The 16,224-nt window shown below is 41.4% G+C and overlaps 1 protein-coding gene across 2 annotated transcripts in view; it reads left to right on the forward strand.

Moving 5' to 3' along the window:
• The first annotated feature begins 535 nt into the window (after positions 1 to 535).
• The window catches only part of CLCN5 (chloride voltage-gated channel 5), a 168,793-nt gene continuing 153,104 nt past the window's right edge, over positions 536 to 16,224 (forward strand). The window contains exons 1-3 of one of the 2 annotated variants that reach the window (XM_009234852.4): positions 536 to 823; positions 1,435 to 1,510; positions 3,214 to 3,357. In XM_009234852.4, the coding sequence (XP_009233127.1) occupies positions 3,342 to 3,357 (16 nt within the window). In that variant the 5' untranslated portion in view covers positions 536 to 823; positions 1,435 to 1,510; positions 3,214 to 3,341. Of the gene's footprint in view, positions 824 to 1,434; positions 1,770 to 3,213; positions 3,358 to 16,224 lie in introns of both variants that reach the window. The other variant, XM_054544100.2, reaches the window with a different exon arrangement.

Consider the following 16,224-nt stretch of genomic DNA (forward strand, 5'->3'; position numbering starts at 1 on the left):
TAACAACTGCAGTATATTTTTTTGCAGCGTTGCTGGGAACATCAAGTTGCCTGTTAAAAGTATCACTACGTTCGATCACTATTCCTATTCCTACTATTATATGAGCTTAGACGAGTTACTTAACCTTTCTGTGCCTGTGTATTTTTATGAGTAAAAATGGAGAAATACCCCTCGGGGTTATTGTGAACACCAAATGAGACGAAAGAAGTAAAGGGCTTAGGAGAGTGCCTGGCACATAAGAAGAAGCTCAAATTATGTGATCTAATGTTATTAGTATTAGATTTCTACTACTAATTACTCTGTGGGCCGAAAGCTCAGGATAGACAGTTTTATTCTAAGGACAAACCTTCTCCCCAGCAAAAAAGGCACTGCAAGCTGGAAATAGTGAAACACAATGGGGCATTGCGTTTTCAAAGGCAACTGACACGCCCAGCACTGGGATAGGACCCGCCCGCCCAGTCCTCATTAAATATGGCAGCGAGCGGGGCCGACGTACTGCGGCTGCGCAAGTTGAAACTCCTCCTGGCGGCTCCTTCCCGGCGGGCCTCCCCTCACCTCGGCTGAGCAGAGGTGCCGGGTGTGAGCCCGCCGTGGCGCGCACGCGCAGACGCTGGCTGGGCTGAGCCGATACTCGCGAGGCGCCCTGTCACATGAGTCGCGCGCCCGCTCCGCTCCCCCTCCTCCCCGGCTGGGTTGTGTGAATGAAGCTCTGCCGGCTACGTGGGGCGCTCACTCAACTTGGTGTCCTGGACGCCAGAGCCGACCGAGCGCGCTGCCCACCGGCGGCGGACACGGGCTCCGCCGCTCCTGACCTCCGCGACAGGTAAAGGCAAACGGGCTGTCCCTTCCCCAACAGGTCCTTGGCGGGCCGCTGGCCCCCGGCCCACCCCCGGAGCACCCACTAAGCGCAGCGACACGGGAAGCGCAACCCCGCTGGCTTGGACCCCCGGAGATGGGGCTTCTCCGCGCCCGGCGGCGGCAGCCCGGCGCTTGGAGGAGGCAGACAGGCTAGTTCCAGCCAGTGCGGAGCGGCGTCTTCCCGGGAGCCCAGCCCTGTTCTCCGAGTATGGTCCCTGGGCTGCCCGAGCGAAGTTTCCTTGCGGAGCGGCGCCAAGCCCGCCCCGCTTTTGAATCGGAGTGTTTAGCCGCCTGCGTCCCCTTTCCCAGACTGGGGTAGGGTGACTTAGGCTGGCAAAGCTCAGCCGAGGCCCGGCTCTTCTCCCTCCGGCTCTGGACTTGCCGCTGGTTTTGTATGGGTCTTAGCAAAGTGGAGAAACTCTCGGAAAAGTAGTTGCTGCGCTGTTTTCCTTTTGCCACTTAACGCGCGTAGCTGGTTCTCTCCAGACTTTCGAGCCTTGCTCTTGAGCGCCTTGATCCATACGGGAAAAGCTTTACCTTTACATTGACGCACGTTTCCTTTGATTAACATTTCAGAGCAAATCAGTTGCCCGGAGTTCCCAGCGAAGTTGTACCTGTGCCTGTGCGATAACGTCAGTGGAAGCTGCCCCGAGTAAGTGAGGGAAATCTAGAAGTTTGGAGCATAAAAAACCAGCACGAATCCACTTTACATAAACTTCATACATTTATTAGCAACTGCTCGGGTTTAACTTCAGAGATGTTAAATTTCGCCTAGTCCCACGGGACGACGATCATTACTTCTTAACTGCACGCGAAATAGGAGAAGAAAAAAGGCAAATCAAAACAGACTGTCCCAGGTCTCAGATAAGTCATCGGAGCGCTTTTTCCTGCTGAATTCACCCTAGGAGTTTGTGAGTTCCTAGTTTTCTTGGACTTCGCGAACTTTTCCTTGTCCAAAGCACTGCCTTTTCTCTGTTGGTGTTTTGGGACTGGTGTACACATTAACCCTTTTGTCATTAAAGAAGGCCAACACGATTCTCAAGTTAGTATTAGCCTTCAGTGTTTGTGCTTTAGCGCTTTCACTTAGGAGGTGGAGGTGTTGGTTGTATAAAAGATATGGAAATAGCCATCTACTTTGATGTTCACCAGGTCAAAAAGGTGAAGACTTTTAGAAAAAACAGATTGTCTTGTATGCTAAGTAGGGAAGACCAGTTTATTAACTGAGATCTTGTTTAAATGGGCAAGCAGAGTGTTAAGCCTCTAAGTCAAACTGAGTCGTCAGACCTCTCATTTTTTCTCCCATTCCTAGCTCCTATTTATTTTATTTTATTTTATTTTTTTGGTTTGAGCCGGCTCTCGTTCTGTCGCCCAGGCTGGAGTGCAGTGGCACAATCTTGGCTCACTGCAACCTCCGCCTCCCTCCCGGGTTCAAGCGATTCTCCTGCCTCAGCCTCCCGAGTAGCTGGGATTACAGGCGTCACTTGTAATTATAGTGCACCACCATGCCTGGCTAATTTTTGTATTTTTAGTAGAGACGGGGTTTCACCATGTTGGCCAAGCTGGTCTCGAACTCCTGACCTCAGGTGATCCTCCCGCTTCGGCCTGCCAAAGTGCTGGGATTACACTGCACCCGGCCCCTAACTCCTTTAATATCTTTGCAAATAATATTGTCCTAGGACTGGATTTGAAGTTTTAACGACAGGAATTAGCTGAATTAATTTGGTTTTCTTTAAACTGGTATTCCATTTTCACATTTTTCTTCTTCTTTGGTTCATTGTCCCCCTGATTATAAAAGGAATATATGCTCACTATAGGAAATTTGCAAAGGGTGGGAAAGTATAATGACACAAGGAGAGAGAACTACTACTCAAAGGGTATCATCACTCTTCACTTTTTATTCCGCTTCCTTTTTTTCCCCCTATACAAGATCTGTTTCCAAACTTTATTCATAAACTTTCCTCTCCTTCTACTGATTTTTAAATGTAAAGTTGGGTATTTTGGGGGTTGGTTAGGGCACTGGATATTAATGTTGCTCTTCAGTCTCCAAAGCATGAAACTTCAAGGTAGAAAAGGTGCTTAACGGTGATTTCATCCAGCAACTCATCAACTGAGACTCAGAACTCATTTACTGAAGCTCTAGTGATTCATGCAGAATTGTATAGCACTGAGTGGCAACATTAACTCACTCCAGATCTCTCTCTTTTCAGAGATGCCTTGCTGCTTAGTGGGAAACTTGACACTACCCATGCCTGCATATCTTTGAAAGAGAGGTTCAGAGAGGAGCAGGAGATAATTTTCAAGCATTTGAAGTGTATAGTTTCCTTTAGGTATTCATTTTTCTGTTTACATTTTCAGGTTTGGGGCTTTAGCCCCTTGCAGAAAACAGGGCCACATAGCTGCCTTTCTATCAAGTCTCCCTACAAAACTGAGAGGCTCTGGGAAACTCAGCCTGTGACCCCAGCGTGGGTGAAGATAGGATCAAGATGGCCATGTGGCAGGGTAAGAAATTAGCACTTATTCTTCTAACTGGTTTTTCCTCCTACTCTATTCTCTACCCTCACCCAACCGTTCCCCACCCAGCCAATGGCAGGAAGCCAGCTGTTCTTTAATTTAACCCTTTGTCTTTGCAAGGACAAAATACATTAGTTTAAAAAGAAGCTGCTGCTAGCTATAAGTTTAAATTATTTAAAAGTGAGGTTGGAGGAGAAGTAGGAAAATGGCATGCCAGCAGCATTTAAAAGAACTCCCTTCATTTAAATAAGTGATCGTTGGGGGTTATATGCCAGGAGACAGGATATTTTTTCCCATTTGTGTTTTTCATTTGTTTCTGGCAAATTTCTATCATAAGATTCCCCACCATAAGGTTGGGGAGACAGATGTCACTGCCTCTCCAGCTTCATCTTCCCAGTAAAAACTTTGTGATGTATGCAGTTTGAAAGAGCATATTTAATGTTACAGTGTTTATATTTGATACAATATAAACATTGAGAAGGAAAACGGGTATTTTAATAATATGAACTACCTGAGAGCAAAGCTCAGTAGTATCTTAGCTGATGTATTACATCTCTCATGAACTTGTGAATTCCTACTACATACAAAGTTATGTTTTATTTTTAGTGGGGTTGAGGTTTGTGCCCTTTGGAGGGTTTAGGAATCTCCACGGGTATGTGGGATTTTTATTGTTATCAAAAGTGAGTGTGGGTTTAAGAAATGATAGACAAACACTACCAAAATTGGCCTGTGACCCACAAAAAGTTAAAGACCACTTAAATGGAGTAGAATGAAATAGCTTGAATATCTAGAAATATTCAGCAGGTTGGTTAGTTGGTGGTCTAATGTATCTTTTAAAAATGTTTCATTGTGTTGGTTGTGACTTTATGTAGGCACACAAATGTAACAAGTAGTTTCCATGTATAAAGATTATCAATGTGAAGACATTTATGGAAATGGGATTTGGCCTGTATGCTTCCTTTGACTCACACAATGGGCATTTATCAAGAGCAGTTTGGATATTCTTGCTTAAATCCTGAGACATTATTTCATTCAACAAACGAAATACAGAGATGAATAAGTTGCAGGATGCTAGAAGATTTCTTGTCATCTAAAGACAGACATATAAACAAATAATTTTGCCATGTTGAATAAGCGTTAGAATAGAGAGGTACAAAAAGCAAGGGAAGCCCCGAGAAAAGCTTGATGAAGTCTGAGTTTTGAGCTGGTCTAAAAAAATGAGTAGGAGTTTGCCAGATGGGCAAATGAGAGAATTGCATTCTGGGCAGACAGAGCAGCACTGTTTGGGAAGTTCCAAGTTGCTCTGTTTGCCTCATGTGAGATGTGTAGGGGCACGACCTCGGACGAAGTAGGGAAGGTAGTTGGAGGCCAGATAATAAAGAGCCTTGTATGTTCTAGGAAGGATTTTACACTTTATCCTGAAGACAAAGATTCTAAACAGGGAAGTAACATAATCAGATTTTGTTTTAGAAAGATTACTTTGGCAGCAGTGCTGAGCTGGAAATGATGAAAACTGGGAGTCAGTCAGGAGGTTTCTGGAATAGTTTAGGGGAGAGATGGTAAGGGTCTGAGCAGAAGCAGGGGCAGTAAGGTTAGAGAGAATGGGATTCTAGAATGTTCTGTGACTGGATATGGCAAGAAACGGGCCTGGATTAACTACCAGCTTGGGTGCCTGGGGGCCACTGGTGCCATTCTCTGGGATGGGGAGCATGAGAGGCAGCTGATGGGCATGGGGGTGGTGCACTGGATTTGGATGACCTGTTTGGGTTGAGACACCTATGGGCTGTCAGGTCAGTGTTTCAAAGACAGTTTTGAAAGTACAGAACTGAGATTGGCACAGATGGGGATCTAAAGTTTTGTTCCTAATGATGCATAAAGAGCTTGTATTTTTTTCTCTGTAGTTAATGGAAATGTCATTACTAGTTAATGATTTATTTTATAATAAAAACATTTTAATGTTTAACAACTCTTAATCAAAATGTCATATTTTCATAGTAAATAATGTATTTTGCAAGCCCAGGCCCTGAAATCAGATGTGCTTAAAATTACATTGAAGTGAAACCTCATTTTTCCAGCATTAGTGAAGAGGGGAGTGTTCCATATAAGTAAGCTCTTTGGATAACTGCAGCTTATCCTTTGTTTTGGCTAACCTCTGAAGTAACCAGCAAAGTACGATGATAGTTTGGAAGCAGTGTGGTATGATAGTTAAATGTGTGGGTCTGAGTTCCACTCCATTGGTTCTGTCACTTGGTAGCTACGAGGCCTTGGGCAAGTCACTTAATCTCTCTGTGTGGAAGTTTTCTCCTTTAAAAAATGGAGATAGTAATATAACTCATCCCATTGCTGAGTATATAGCCAAAAGAAGGGAAATCAGTATTGAAGAGAGAGCTGCACTCCCATGTTTATTGCAGCACTACTCACAATAGCCAAGATAGGAAATCAACTTAAGTGTCCATCACTGGATGAATGGATAAAAAACATGTGTTACATATATTCAACAAAATATTATTCAGCCATAAAAAGAATGAAATCCTGTCATTTGCAGCAACATGGATGGAACTGGAAGTCATTATGTTAAGTAAAATAAGCCAGGCACAGAAAGATAAATACTGCATATTCTCACTCATATGTGGGAGCTAAAAAATGTGGATCTCATGAAGGTAGAAAGTCGAATGGTGGTTTCCAGAGGCTGGGAAGGGAAGGAGGTTGGGGAATGAAGAGAAGTGGGTTAATGGGTATAAACATACAGCTAGAGAGAAGGAAAAAGTTTTAGTATTCAATAGTACAGTAGGGAGACTATAGTTAACAATAATTTATTATATATTTCAAAATGGCTTGAAGAAAAAAATTGGAATGTTTCTAACACAAAGAAAAGATAAATGTTAGAGGTGATGAATATCCCAGTTACCCTGATTTGATCATTACACATTGTATACATGTATCAAAATATCACATATACCCCCCAAATATGTACAGCTATTATATATCAATTTTTGAAAAGGGGGAAAAGTAGAACACCTGATAGACTTGGTGTGAAGAGAAATTAAGCTAATATATGCAGAGCACTTGGAACATAGTAAATGCCATATAAGTGTGTGCCATTATCATAATAGTAAGACATTTAGAATATTGTGTAGCATATAATAAGCGCTCAGTAAAATTTAGCAATAGCCGTTATTACTATTATCACTATTATTTTCTTATAACCTGGGGTGGGAATGGGACCTTGTTCTGTGGAGACAATTTTAGGTTGTCCTTGGAAGCCCTGTCCTGTGGTTGTCTGTTTGGGTCTTTAAGTAGAAGTTTAGACTTGAAAAGATCCTTAGAAAACATCTAGCAGCCGGGCACGATGGCTAATGCCTGTAATCCGAGCACTTTGGGAGGCCGAGGCGGGCGGATCACGAGGTCAGGAGATCGAGACCATCCTGGCTAACACGGTGAAACCCCGCCTCTACTAAATATACACAAAGTTAGCTGGGCATGGTGGCGGGCGCCTGTAGTCCCAGCTACTCCGGAGGCTGAGGCAGGAGAATGGTGTGAACCCAGGAGACGGAGCTTGCAGTGAGCCGAGATCATGCCACTGCCCTCCAGCTTGGGTGACAGAGCCAGACTCCATCTCAAAAAACAACAACAACAACAACAACAAAAAACATGTAGCTCAATCCCTAGAGGTTAAGTGATATGCCCAACGTCAAACAGGTAGTAGTTGATCCTAGAGCTAGTATTAAAATCCAGGTCACCTAATTCCCTATTCCAGTATTCTTTCCGTGGGCTCATGGAAGAGGGAATGCGTGAGTCTGTTCTCAGCTCAAGGAAGCTTCTGAGTCAGTCTCTAGAGCTTGTTGAGGAACCCTAAGAGCTACAGGAACCCAAATCTCCTTAGGTTCTTGGCTCATTGCTGTCTGGTTCCTCCATGGAGAATTTGATCTGAATTCCCATACCTCTTAAATGGGGCCGACATTATTTTGACTTCACTTAATGGAGCCCTCTAATATATTTTCTGGCCACTTTAAACAGTGTACTGAGCATAATTTAATATTTTTGATAACTCAGGGTTATCATTAATAACCTCCAGCCAGTTTGAGGTTGGAGACTTGTGTTGTCAGGTGTTGTTTATTTATTCCATTAACATTTATTGAACACTACTTGTGCAGCAGGCACTCTGCTGGGCCCTAGAGACGCAATGGTCAGTGGAAACAGGTATGGTCTCTAATGCAATGGAACTTATCAACCAGGATAAAGGTAGCACTTCAAATTAATGACATGATTTATTTAACACATGTGCTGAAGTAATTTGAAAAAAATGACAGCATAAATTTAGAAAGGTTAATATAATGTTTCTTAATAAAGGAGGGGGCATCAGAATTACCTGTAGTGCTTTAAAAAATATTCCTACTCAGGTCCCCATTCCCCCAAATTGTGATTCAGTCTTAAGACCTGAGCATTGCAATCCTATTTTAGAACTGCTGCAATAAATATAGTTGTGTTTTTTTTTTTTTAGAGAAGGCAATGATAAAGGAATTCAAAAAATATGGAAGACTATATAATCTTGGGGATAGGGAAGATATTTGTGTGCATAATATCAAAGGTAGAATAATAAGGAAAAAGATTAATATAATCAATTATATGAAAATTTAAAATTTCTGCACAAACCATAAATAAAGTTAATGAGAAAACTAGAAACAATTGCAGTAATATTCATTATCTGTAACACAAAGACTTAACAGGGCGATAAGAAGAAAACAAGTATTTTACTAGAAAAATGTACAAAGGATGAGGGAAAATGTGCAAAGGAAAATACATCAAAGAAGGAATGCAAATGGCCAGTAAACATGTATCTCAGTAGTAGTCAAATAAAAGGGAATTAGAATGGCATACCATTTTCTCCAGTGTAATTTGCAAAGATTAAAAAGGAATGACAGAACTCACTGTTGGCAAGGACGCAAGGAAGCAGATGTTCTCATACACTTGTGGTGGGAATGTCAGTTTGGCAATATTTATTAAAAGCTTTAAAAAATATGTTTACCTTCTGACCCAGCAATTCATTTTCTTGGAATTTATCCTAAGGAAGTAATTAAGGGTGTGCACAAAGATGTATCAATAAGGATATTAATTGCAGCATTTTCTATAATGGGAAAAATTGAAAACACTTGCATTTTGATGCGTCCATACAATGGAATATGGTAATTACCAAAAATAATAATGTAGAGTTCTATTTAGTAACATAGAAATAGGTTCATGACATAATGTTAAACCCAGGGGTCAGGGAGTGGGGGAGCAGGGAAAAGCAGATTCCAAACTGTTGATACAGTCATCCCTCCATGTGCTCGGGGGATTTAAAGACCCCAAGTACACTAAAATCCTAGCATACTCAAGTCCGGCAGTTAGCCTTACAGAACCTCCATATAGGAAAATTTGGCCTTCCATATTAATGGGTGTCATATTCTGAGATTACCGTATTTTCCATCTGTGCATTTGGTTGAAAAACATCGGCGTGGAAGTGAACCTGTGCAGTTCAAACCCGTATTGTTCAAGGGTCAACTGTCATTAAAAGTGTGGACTCTGGGCTTAAATCTGAATTCAAATCCCAGCTGCACCTTTATTAGCTGTGTGCTGTTGGGTATATTACTTGTCTTAGTGTTCCTTGATTTCCCATCAGTAAAACAGGGATAAAATAGTAGCTATCCTAATAGTTCCTATCTAGTGTGCCCAAAGATCACCTGGTGATCTTTCCAAACTTCCCAAGCCCAGGCCTCACTCAGCCCAATTAAATCTGAATCTCTGGGGACAGGACAGAGAACAGTAGTTTTGAAGTTCCCCAGGTGATTCTAATGTGCAAACAAGTTTGAGAAAGCCAAGCAGTTGTTGAGGTGATTGTTGAAGGGATTAAATGAGAAAATCACAGTGCCTGTCATGTGGTAAGTACTCAATACATGGTAACTATTATTATTATTGTTGCTATTTAAAAATTATTAATAGTATGATCCCATTTAAATTTATGTGTTTGTGTCCATGTATGGATAGTATAAAGAAAAGTCTGAGAGGATATATGCAAAAGTATTTTAAAAAAGAAATTATAGTTGACTTTATTTTTGCTTACGTGTATCTTTCCACTTTTCTGTAAATAACATGGATTGTTAATTTTTAAAAGTGTAATTTCTGAAGGAAATATCAGATATATGTACCCAGCTTTATATGCTAAGGTATTTATAGTGAAAAAACTGAAGACATAGTTTTCATACTAGAGGAATGTAAGTATATTATGATAGTTCCAAACAGTGTAATATCTGGCCATTAAAAATAAAGACTAGCTGGGTGTGGTGGCTTACACCTGTAATCCCAGGACTTTCGAAAGCCAAGGCAGGAGGATTGCTTGAGTTCAGGAGTTCAAGACTAGCCTGGGCAACATAGACTCCATCTCTACTAAAAGAAAACTTTTTTTTTTTTTTTGAGACAGAGTTTTGCTAACTAGCCAGGCATGGTGGTGCACACCTGTCGTCCCAGCTACTCGGGTGGCTGACATGGGATCACTGGACCCCAGGAGACTGAGGCTGTAGTGAGCTATGATCTCGCCACTGCACCCCAGCCTGGGCAACAAATTGAGACCCTGTCTCAAAAAAAAAAAAAAAAAAAAGACTAATGCTGTGGGGACTCCATCTGTCACCCAGCCTGGAGTGCAGTGGTAGGATCTTGGCTCACTGTAACCTCAAACTCCCAGGCTCAAGCAGTCTTCCCACCTCAGCCTCCTGAGTAGCCGGGTCTACAGGCACGCACCACTATACTTGGCTAATTTTTGTAGTGTTTGTAGAGACAGGGTTTTGCCTTGTTGCCCAGGCTGGTCTCGAACTCCTAAACTCAAGCGATCCACCTGCCTTGGCCTCCCAAAGTGCAGGGATTATAGGCGTGAGCCATCATGCCTGGACCCATCTCTCTCTTTTTAACTCAAGTGTGGGTTTATGTATCTCTCTGTGTTTACATGTTACATATACACCTATGAAGTGAAGATAAGTACAGAAAGAAAAGAAATGATCCAAAGTTGTTGCACTGGCTGTCTCCAGGTGATAGGATACAGTTACTTTTATCTTCCTTTTTTTATACTTTTATTTACTTTCAATTTTTATGCAATAATGTGTATAACTTTTATAACCAGAAAACAAGTGATTTGAAAATGAGATATAAGAGTCAGTAGACTCTGAACAAGTAACTGACAGCAAGGAGTGCAGCATGTGTGGCCCCCTGGACAACTGCTTAGCCACTCTGTGTCCCCTTCTATGTTCCAACAAAAGAGCGAAAGAGAAGAAACCAGGCCCCTGAGGGTTTGGTTAGAACAGGTTTTTTGTTATTAATACTTCCTCAAGTACTCTTGTAATTTTTGGCTGTCTCTCCCATTGACTACAAAAAACTCTTGGAAGATGTGCAAAAGATGGGAAATTACACTGTATCTAATGTAGAGGTTGCAGAATAAGGTGAGGCGGCAAAATATACGTCAGGCTAAGTGTGAAAATAAGGCAGAGGAAAATCATACTAAAATAGTTGCAGTGAGAAACTGTTCTTCAAATTGAAAGGAAGTATATGTTTTGACTGTGCAGATTTTTTTTTGGCACATTGCAGTGTGTTTGTAAACACTGTGGTGATTTAGCCAACACATGGGGGGTGGGGAGCAAGAGGGAGCCTCACAAAGCAGTCGGTGAATTGACGAGAAAGCTTTAGTGTGAAATCTGGGTAGCCATGTGGCTGGCTAATTGGACCACTATCACCTAAGAGACGCCATCTGGTCCTGCCTGTTGACCGAAACAAAAGTAGGTAACTCTTGAAAGAAAGTCAGGTTGTTAGAGCAGGAATAAAGAAGCAGGCAGCCCCCACCCCCAGCCCCTTTTCCTCTATCTGGCACAGTGCCTCACCTACAGCAGGTACTCAAGAAACGAGTTCTTTGTCAATTAAAATAATAAAGAAATAAATTAAAAAAATTTAAAAAGAAATGAGTTCCTTGTCTCTCTTCGCCTTTTGCCTTTCCATAACTCTTCAGTGGGGAGAAATTGGTGGGGAATGGATTCTGATGGAAGGCATTGCATAGAGGGTAAACGAAAACAACCTTTCAAAAAATTATTCTCTAAGAGTCAGTTATTCTTTCCCAAGCACACAGTTGTGGAGGGAGCACAGGTCTTGGAGTGCAATAACCTGAATCTGAACCCAGGTCTGCCATTTGGTAGCCAAGGTTATTTAAACTCCAGAAGCCTCAATTGTCACATCCGGGGTCAAGTGTCATGTCTGGAGACAGACTCCCTGGATTTGTATCCTGACTCTGTCACTACTAGCCATGTGACTTTGGGCAGGTTATTTAATCTCTTTGTGCCTTACCTTCTTCATCTGTAAAATGGGGTTAATACTAATACCTACTCAGGATTATTGGGAGGATGTAGTGAGTGAATACAAATGCAGCAAAGCATTTGCACATGCTGGCCTTTATAATATGTGAAAGGTTATGATAATATTTACTGCACGTGCTTCTAGATGAGAGTCAGTCATCAAAATGCCTGGTCCATTATAGCTGTTCTGATTGGATTATAGGTTTTGGCATGAAAAATAAAATTAGATATATTATTAAAGAGATTTTTTAAACTGGAAGGGGTCTTCAGAGGTGATCTGTTTCAGATGTATAATCTTGCAAAGGAAGAAACTGAGGCCCAGTGAGACTTAAAGGCCACACAGCTGTCACATCGTACCCAAAGCCAGGACTAGACCCTGGGGCTCCTGACAATCAGTGCTACCCAGCCCGCTCTTTCTCTGTCAGTCTGTCTACCTATTTGGTCCTATTGCATTGCACTGCCTTCCCCAGGCTTGGGTATCTTACAGTTTTCTGTTGAATCTTAGTCTTTTCCTACTATGCTTTACTGCTACCGTGAAACGTTTAGTTTTTTTTCCCCCTCAAAAATAGGTTTTCCATTGAGGCTTACAGGATGTTTTTTTTCCCGTTCTTCTCACTATGTTAGCTTATGAAATAAACTATAAATTCTTATTATTTAACCAGAATTATGATTCAGCTTCCTGTTTCATGTAATGCTGTTCTGTGTGTCAAGGGTTGGGGGAGGTGGGACTAGAAAGTTTCATTATTGGTGGCTACGAATGCCAGATTCTTCTTCTTCTCCTTCCTACCTTCTGTTAACTACCCAGTATTTATAGACCCATGGTCAGGCCAAAGAAGCTGTTGAGGAGTTAATAGTATGAAGTATCTCCCTTAGTAATGTCATATTTTGATGATTTTCAACCCAATACCATTCTGGCATTAGGTGGCATTTATTATATTTATTTAGGATTTCTGCCCTGACTACATCCAGGAGGAACATAGAGCAACACAGAAATTAAAACATAGAGCAATTAGAAATAAATGCAGGACAGGGACCATCCAGTGGAAATGAAATCGATATTACTAGGCATGTGAGATACTAGACACTGAAGTTTTCTCTTTCTTTTCTTCTGTGTCCCTCCTTCCCAAAGATAAGCACATTAAGTTACATCGTTGACATCTTCTGGCCAAAAAACGTGTTCAGATGCAAAAGAAATCCCTGGCTCTGTCTATGCTAAATCTTCTGGTCCTTCCACTGCCCTCCCTTTGGTCTGGCCTTACCTGTGGCCACCTGTGACTCAGCACTGAATATTCCCAGGATGAAATCATGATCTTTCCTGTTTAGCTTTGAGAATGGTGAGAGACAGGTAGGCAAGAGAGTTCCTGCCATCCAAATTCTCAACTCTGTCAAGCTATTCTTTTCCTTGGGTCCTGTACCCCAGTAATACATAATAATAACAGTTTCTTTATCTTACATTTCTCTGTATTGAATAATTGTACCACCATGGACCCAGATGTCAAAGCCCAAATTCTAAGAGACACCATACATTTCTTGCTCCCCCTTACCTGCAGTCCACCCCTGCTGGCCTAGATCATTTCAGTAGGTAACATTCCTAGCAACCACCTGCTTATCTTTCAGCCATGAGCTTTTTCTGAAGCCTCCCCGATCCTCTGGTAAAATTGGCTTCTGGCTCTATTGTATGGTCCTTGAGGGCATTGACTGTACTTGTTCAATATTTTTGTTCTCACATCTGCTGTGTGCCAGGCAGGCACTGTGTTGGGTGGATGCTGGGGTTATAGCAGTGAATACAAAAGTCATGATCCCTGCCCTTTTAAGCCTTGTAGTCTCATGGGGGAGTTGGAGTGCAAATAAATACACAGATATTTTCTTATAAAATGTTGTGAGTCCTAGAAAAGTCAAGTCCTATGAAAAAGAATAGTAGAGACTGAATTTATAGAGAGAAGAAGGGAATGGGAGGAAGTGACAAGTTCATCTGAGACCTGAAAGATGAGGAGGAGTTATCCAGGCAAAGAGTTGGGAGAACAGCATCCCAGGCAGAAGAGACAAGGTGGAAATCCCTGAGGTGGGAAGAATCCCTGGGTCCTTACCCAGCGTGGTCCATTGCATCTGGACCATAGTGAATGAGGCACAAAGGGACACATGATAAAATTGGAAAGGTGGGCAGGGGACAGGTCACACAGGGTTTTGTAGGCCATGTTACCAAGTACCCTAACTTGGTAACATGAAGGCCTTGGAGATAGATTGGATATGGCAGAGTGACCAGTGAATGAGTGGGGAGTGTCTCATTCATCTTCTCATACCAAATACCTGGCAGAGAGTGCCCAGCACATAGTTTATGCTCGTTGAATCTTTGTTTAATGAGTAATAACTGCCTTGCCTTCCTATCAGGATTGCCATGGAGATTAAATGAGATAAGGTATGCTAAGGTGCTTTGCAAAATAATTCACTAGATTCTATGTAGTGATGCTTATAGGTCTTCACTGTCACTAGGAACCACATCCCCCCAACCCCATTCTCTGTTAAACTAGCAAAATCTTTCAATTAGTTCATCCCATGCCATGAACATGCTTATGTACTGTGTTCTTACATATTCCATGTGTCTCTTTTATCAATGCCTTTAACTAATTATGGGTGAGTGGAAACTACCTTATATCACACCATTATGTGGCACTCCTGGTGTTAGAGATAATTATGGGTAGTGGTGCCAGGAGCAGTATAGCTTTCTCTTCTATGCTAAATCTACTTCTAAATCTCTCAACCTATATAATTCATTATTTAGGAGCTGGATTAATACTGAGGAATAGCATCCTTTGAATTTGCATTTGGATAGGGGCAAGGCTAATCATATCAGGATGTGGTTGCTACCAATTATGGCACTTGGTTTTCTAGACTGTTAAAAGACATAACAAAATGATCAGTGTTTTGCTATTTTTATGTTAAATATCTGTTCCCTATTTAAACTGCAGGAACTTCAGATGATTGAAAAGTCCAGCTCTGTGCACTGTTGGTAGGCATATAAGTTGGTAGAATCCATTAGAGCGCACTTTGAAAGACTTTTTCAAAATGTAACTTGTGTACCTTTTGTCCCAATGAATCTATTCTCAAAAGGAACTGTATAAAGGTCACTTGTTACAAGGATCTTGGTTGCCTTCTTGTTGCCATCTTTTTACTATCAACAGTCTTATTAATGTACAGCATGAGAGACCAGTCATGTTAATTATGGTATTTACATACTATGGAATGCTGTTCATTTCATTTAAAAGAGTAAAGTAGCCTGGACGTGGTGGTTCACGCCTGTAATCCCAGCAATTTAGGAGGCTTAGGTGGAAAGATCACTTGGGATCAGGAGTTTGAGGCAGCAGTAATTGTGCCACTGCACTCCAGCCTGGGTGATAGAGTAAGACAGTAAAGTAGATGTACATATAGTGACAGGGAATGGTGTCCAAGATAAATTTTTAAGTGAAAAAAGGGGTGCAGAATGGTATATATTATAGGATCCCACTTGTTCAACACAAAGAAGGGAGGTATTATATAAGAATTCGTGTATATGTGTTCTTGCATATGCTTAGAAAATTTCTAGGATGGCGCACAAGAAGCAGTTGTCAGTTACCTTGGAGATTAGAGGTGGCAAGGCTAGGGATTTTAGTTTTCACTTGACACCTTTCTGTACACTGCTTGACTTGTTTACAACAACCTGTAAAACCTTTAAATACTAAAAGAAAAACTGTACCTCACTAGATTATTTCCTCGACAATTTATACTAAGAAATAAAAGGAATATTAGTGGTTGAGGTGAGAGATCAGGTCTGAAGCAAAGGAGGCTGACTCTGATAAACCAAGGGCCTCTCAAAGCTACCTCTGTGGCCAGAGGACTTAGGAGAGATGTTGCTTTGTTAAAGCGTAATGCTAAGAAAACAAGTAAGATTAAATTGGGTAAAAATTACTTTATTAGTTTTTTGAGGAAACAGTTGTAATCATGTCATTAGTTTTGATCTCTGGGTATATTAATACCTAAACAGCATAGTCATTGTATTCCAGACTACAATTTAAAAACTAAATGTTTCAATGTGTAGTATAATAGCTGTTTTTCTTGTTTGATTTGTTTAAATGTTGCAAGTGAATGCTGAGCTACAATTTCTTGAGCTTTTTACTTAAGGACCTGAGGAAAAATGCAAGTATAATCTTATGCTTGAAGTAGAGAAGATATAAATTACCTAATATTTACCTGATAATGTTTGGATTAAGTTAAATCTTCAAATTCTTAAGGCCCCTTCTAGCTCAGTCTCCCCCCAAAAGACGGTTTTTGTCTGAGATACAAGAAGTCAAAGGGCTGGCTGTCAGAATGTCCTCTTGGTTTGGCATAATGAAGAGAGTTCCTTCACCCAGTTCTGGATGTTCAGAGACAAGAGTCACTATCCTGTGTTAAGTGACGCTGCTTCTCTAATATTTGGGGTTTTAGCCAGGAGATAGGTGGTAGAACACAAGACAGG

Source organism: Pongo abelii, chromosome X, assembly GCF_028885655.2.
Source record: "Pongo abelii isolate AG06213 chromosome X, NHGRI_mPonAbe1-v2.0_pri, whole genome shotgun sequence".
In the NCBI taxonomy this organism is placed as follows: Eukaryota; Metazoa; Chordata; class Mammalia; order Primates; family Hominidae; genus Pongo; species Pongo abelii.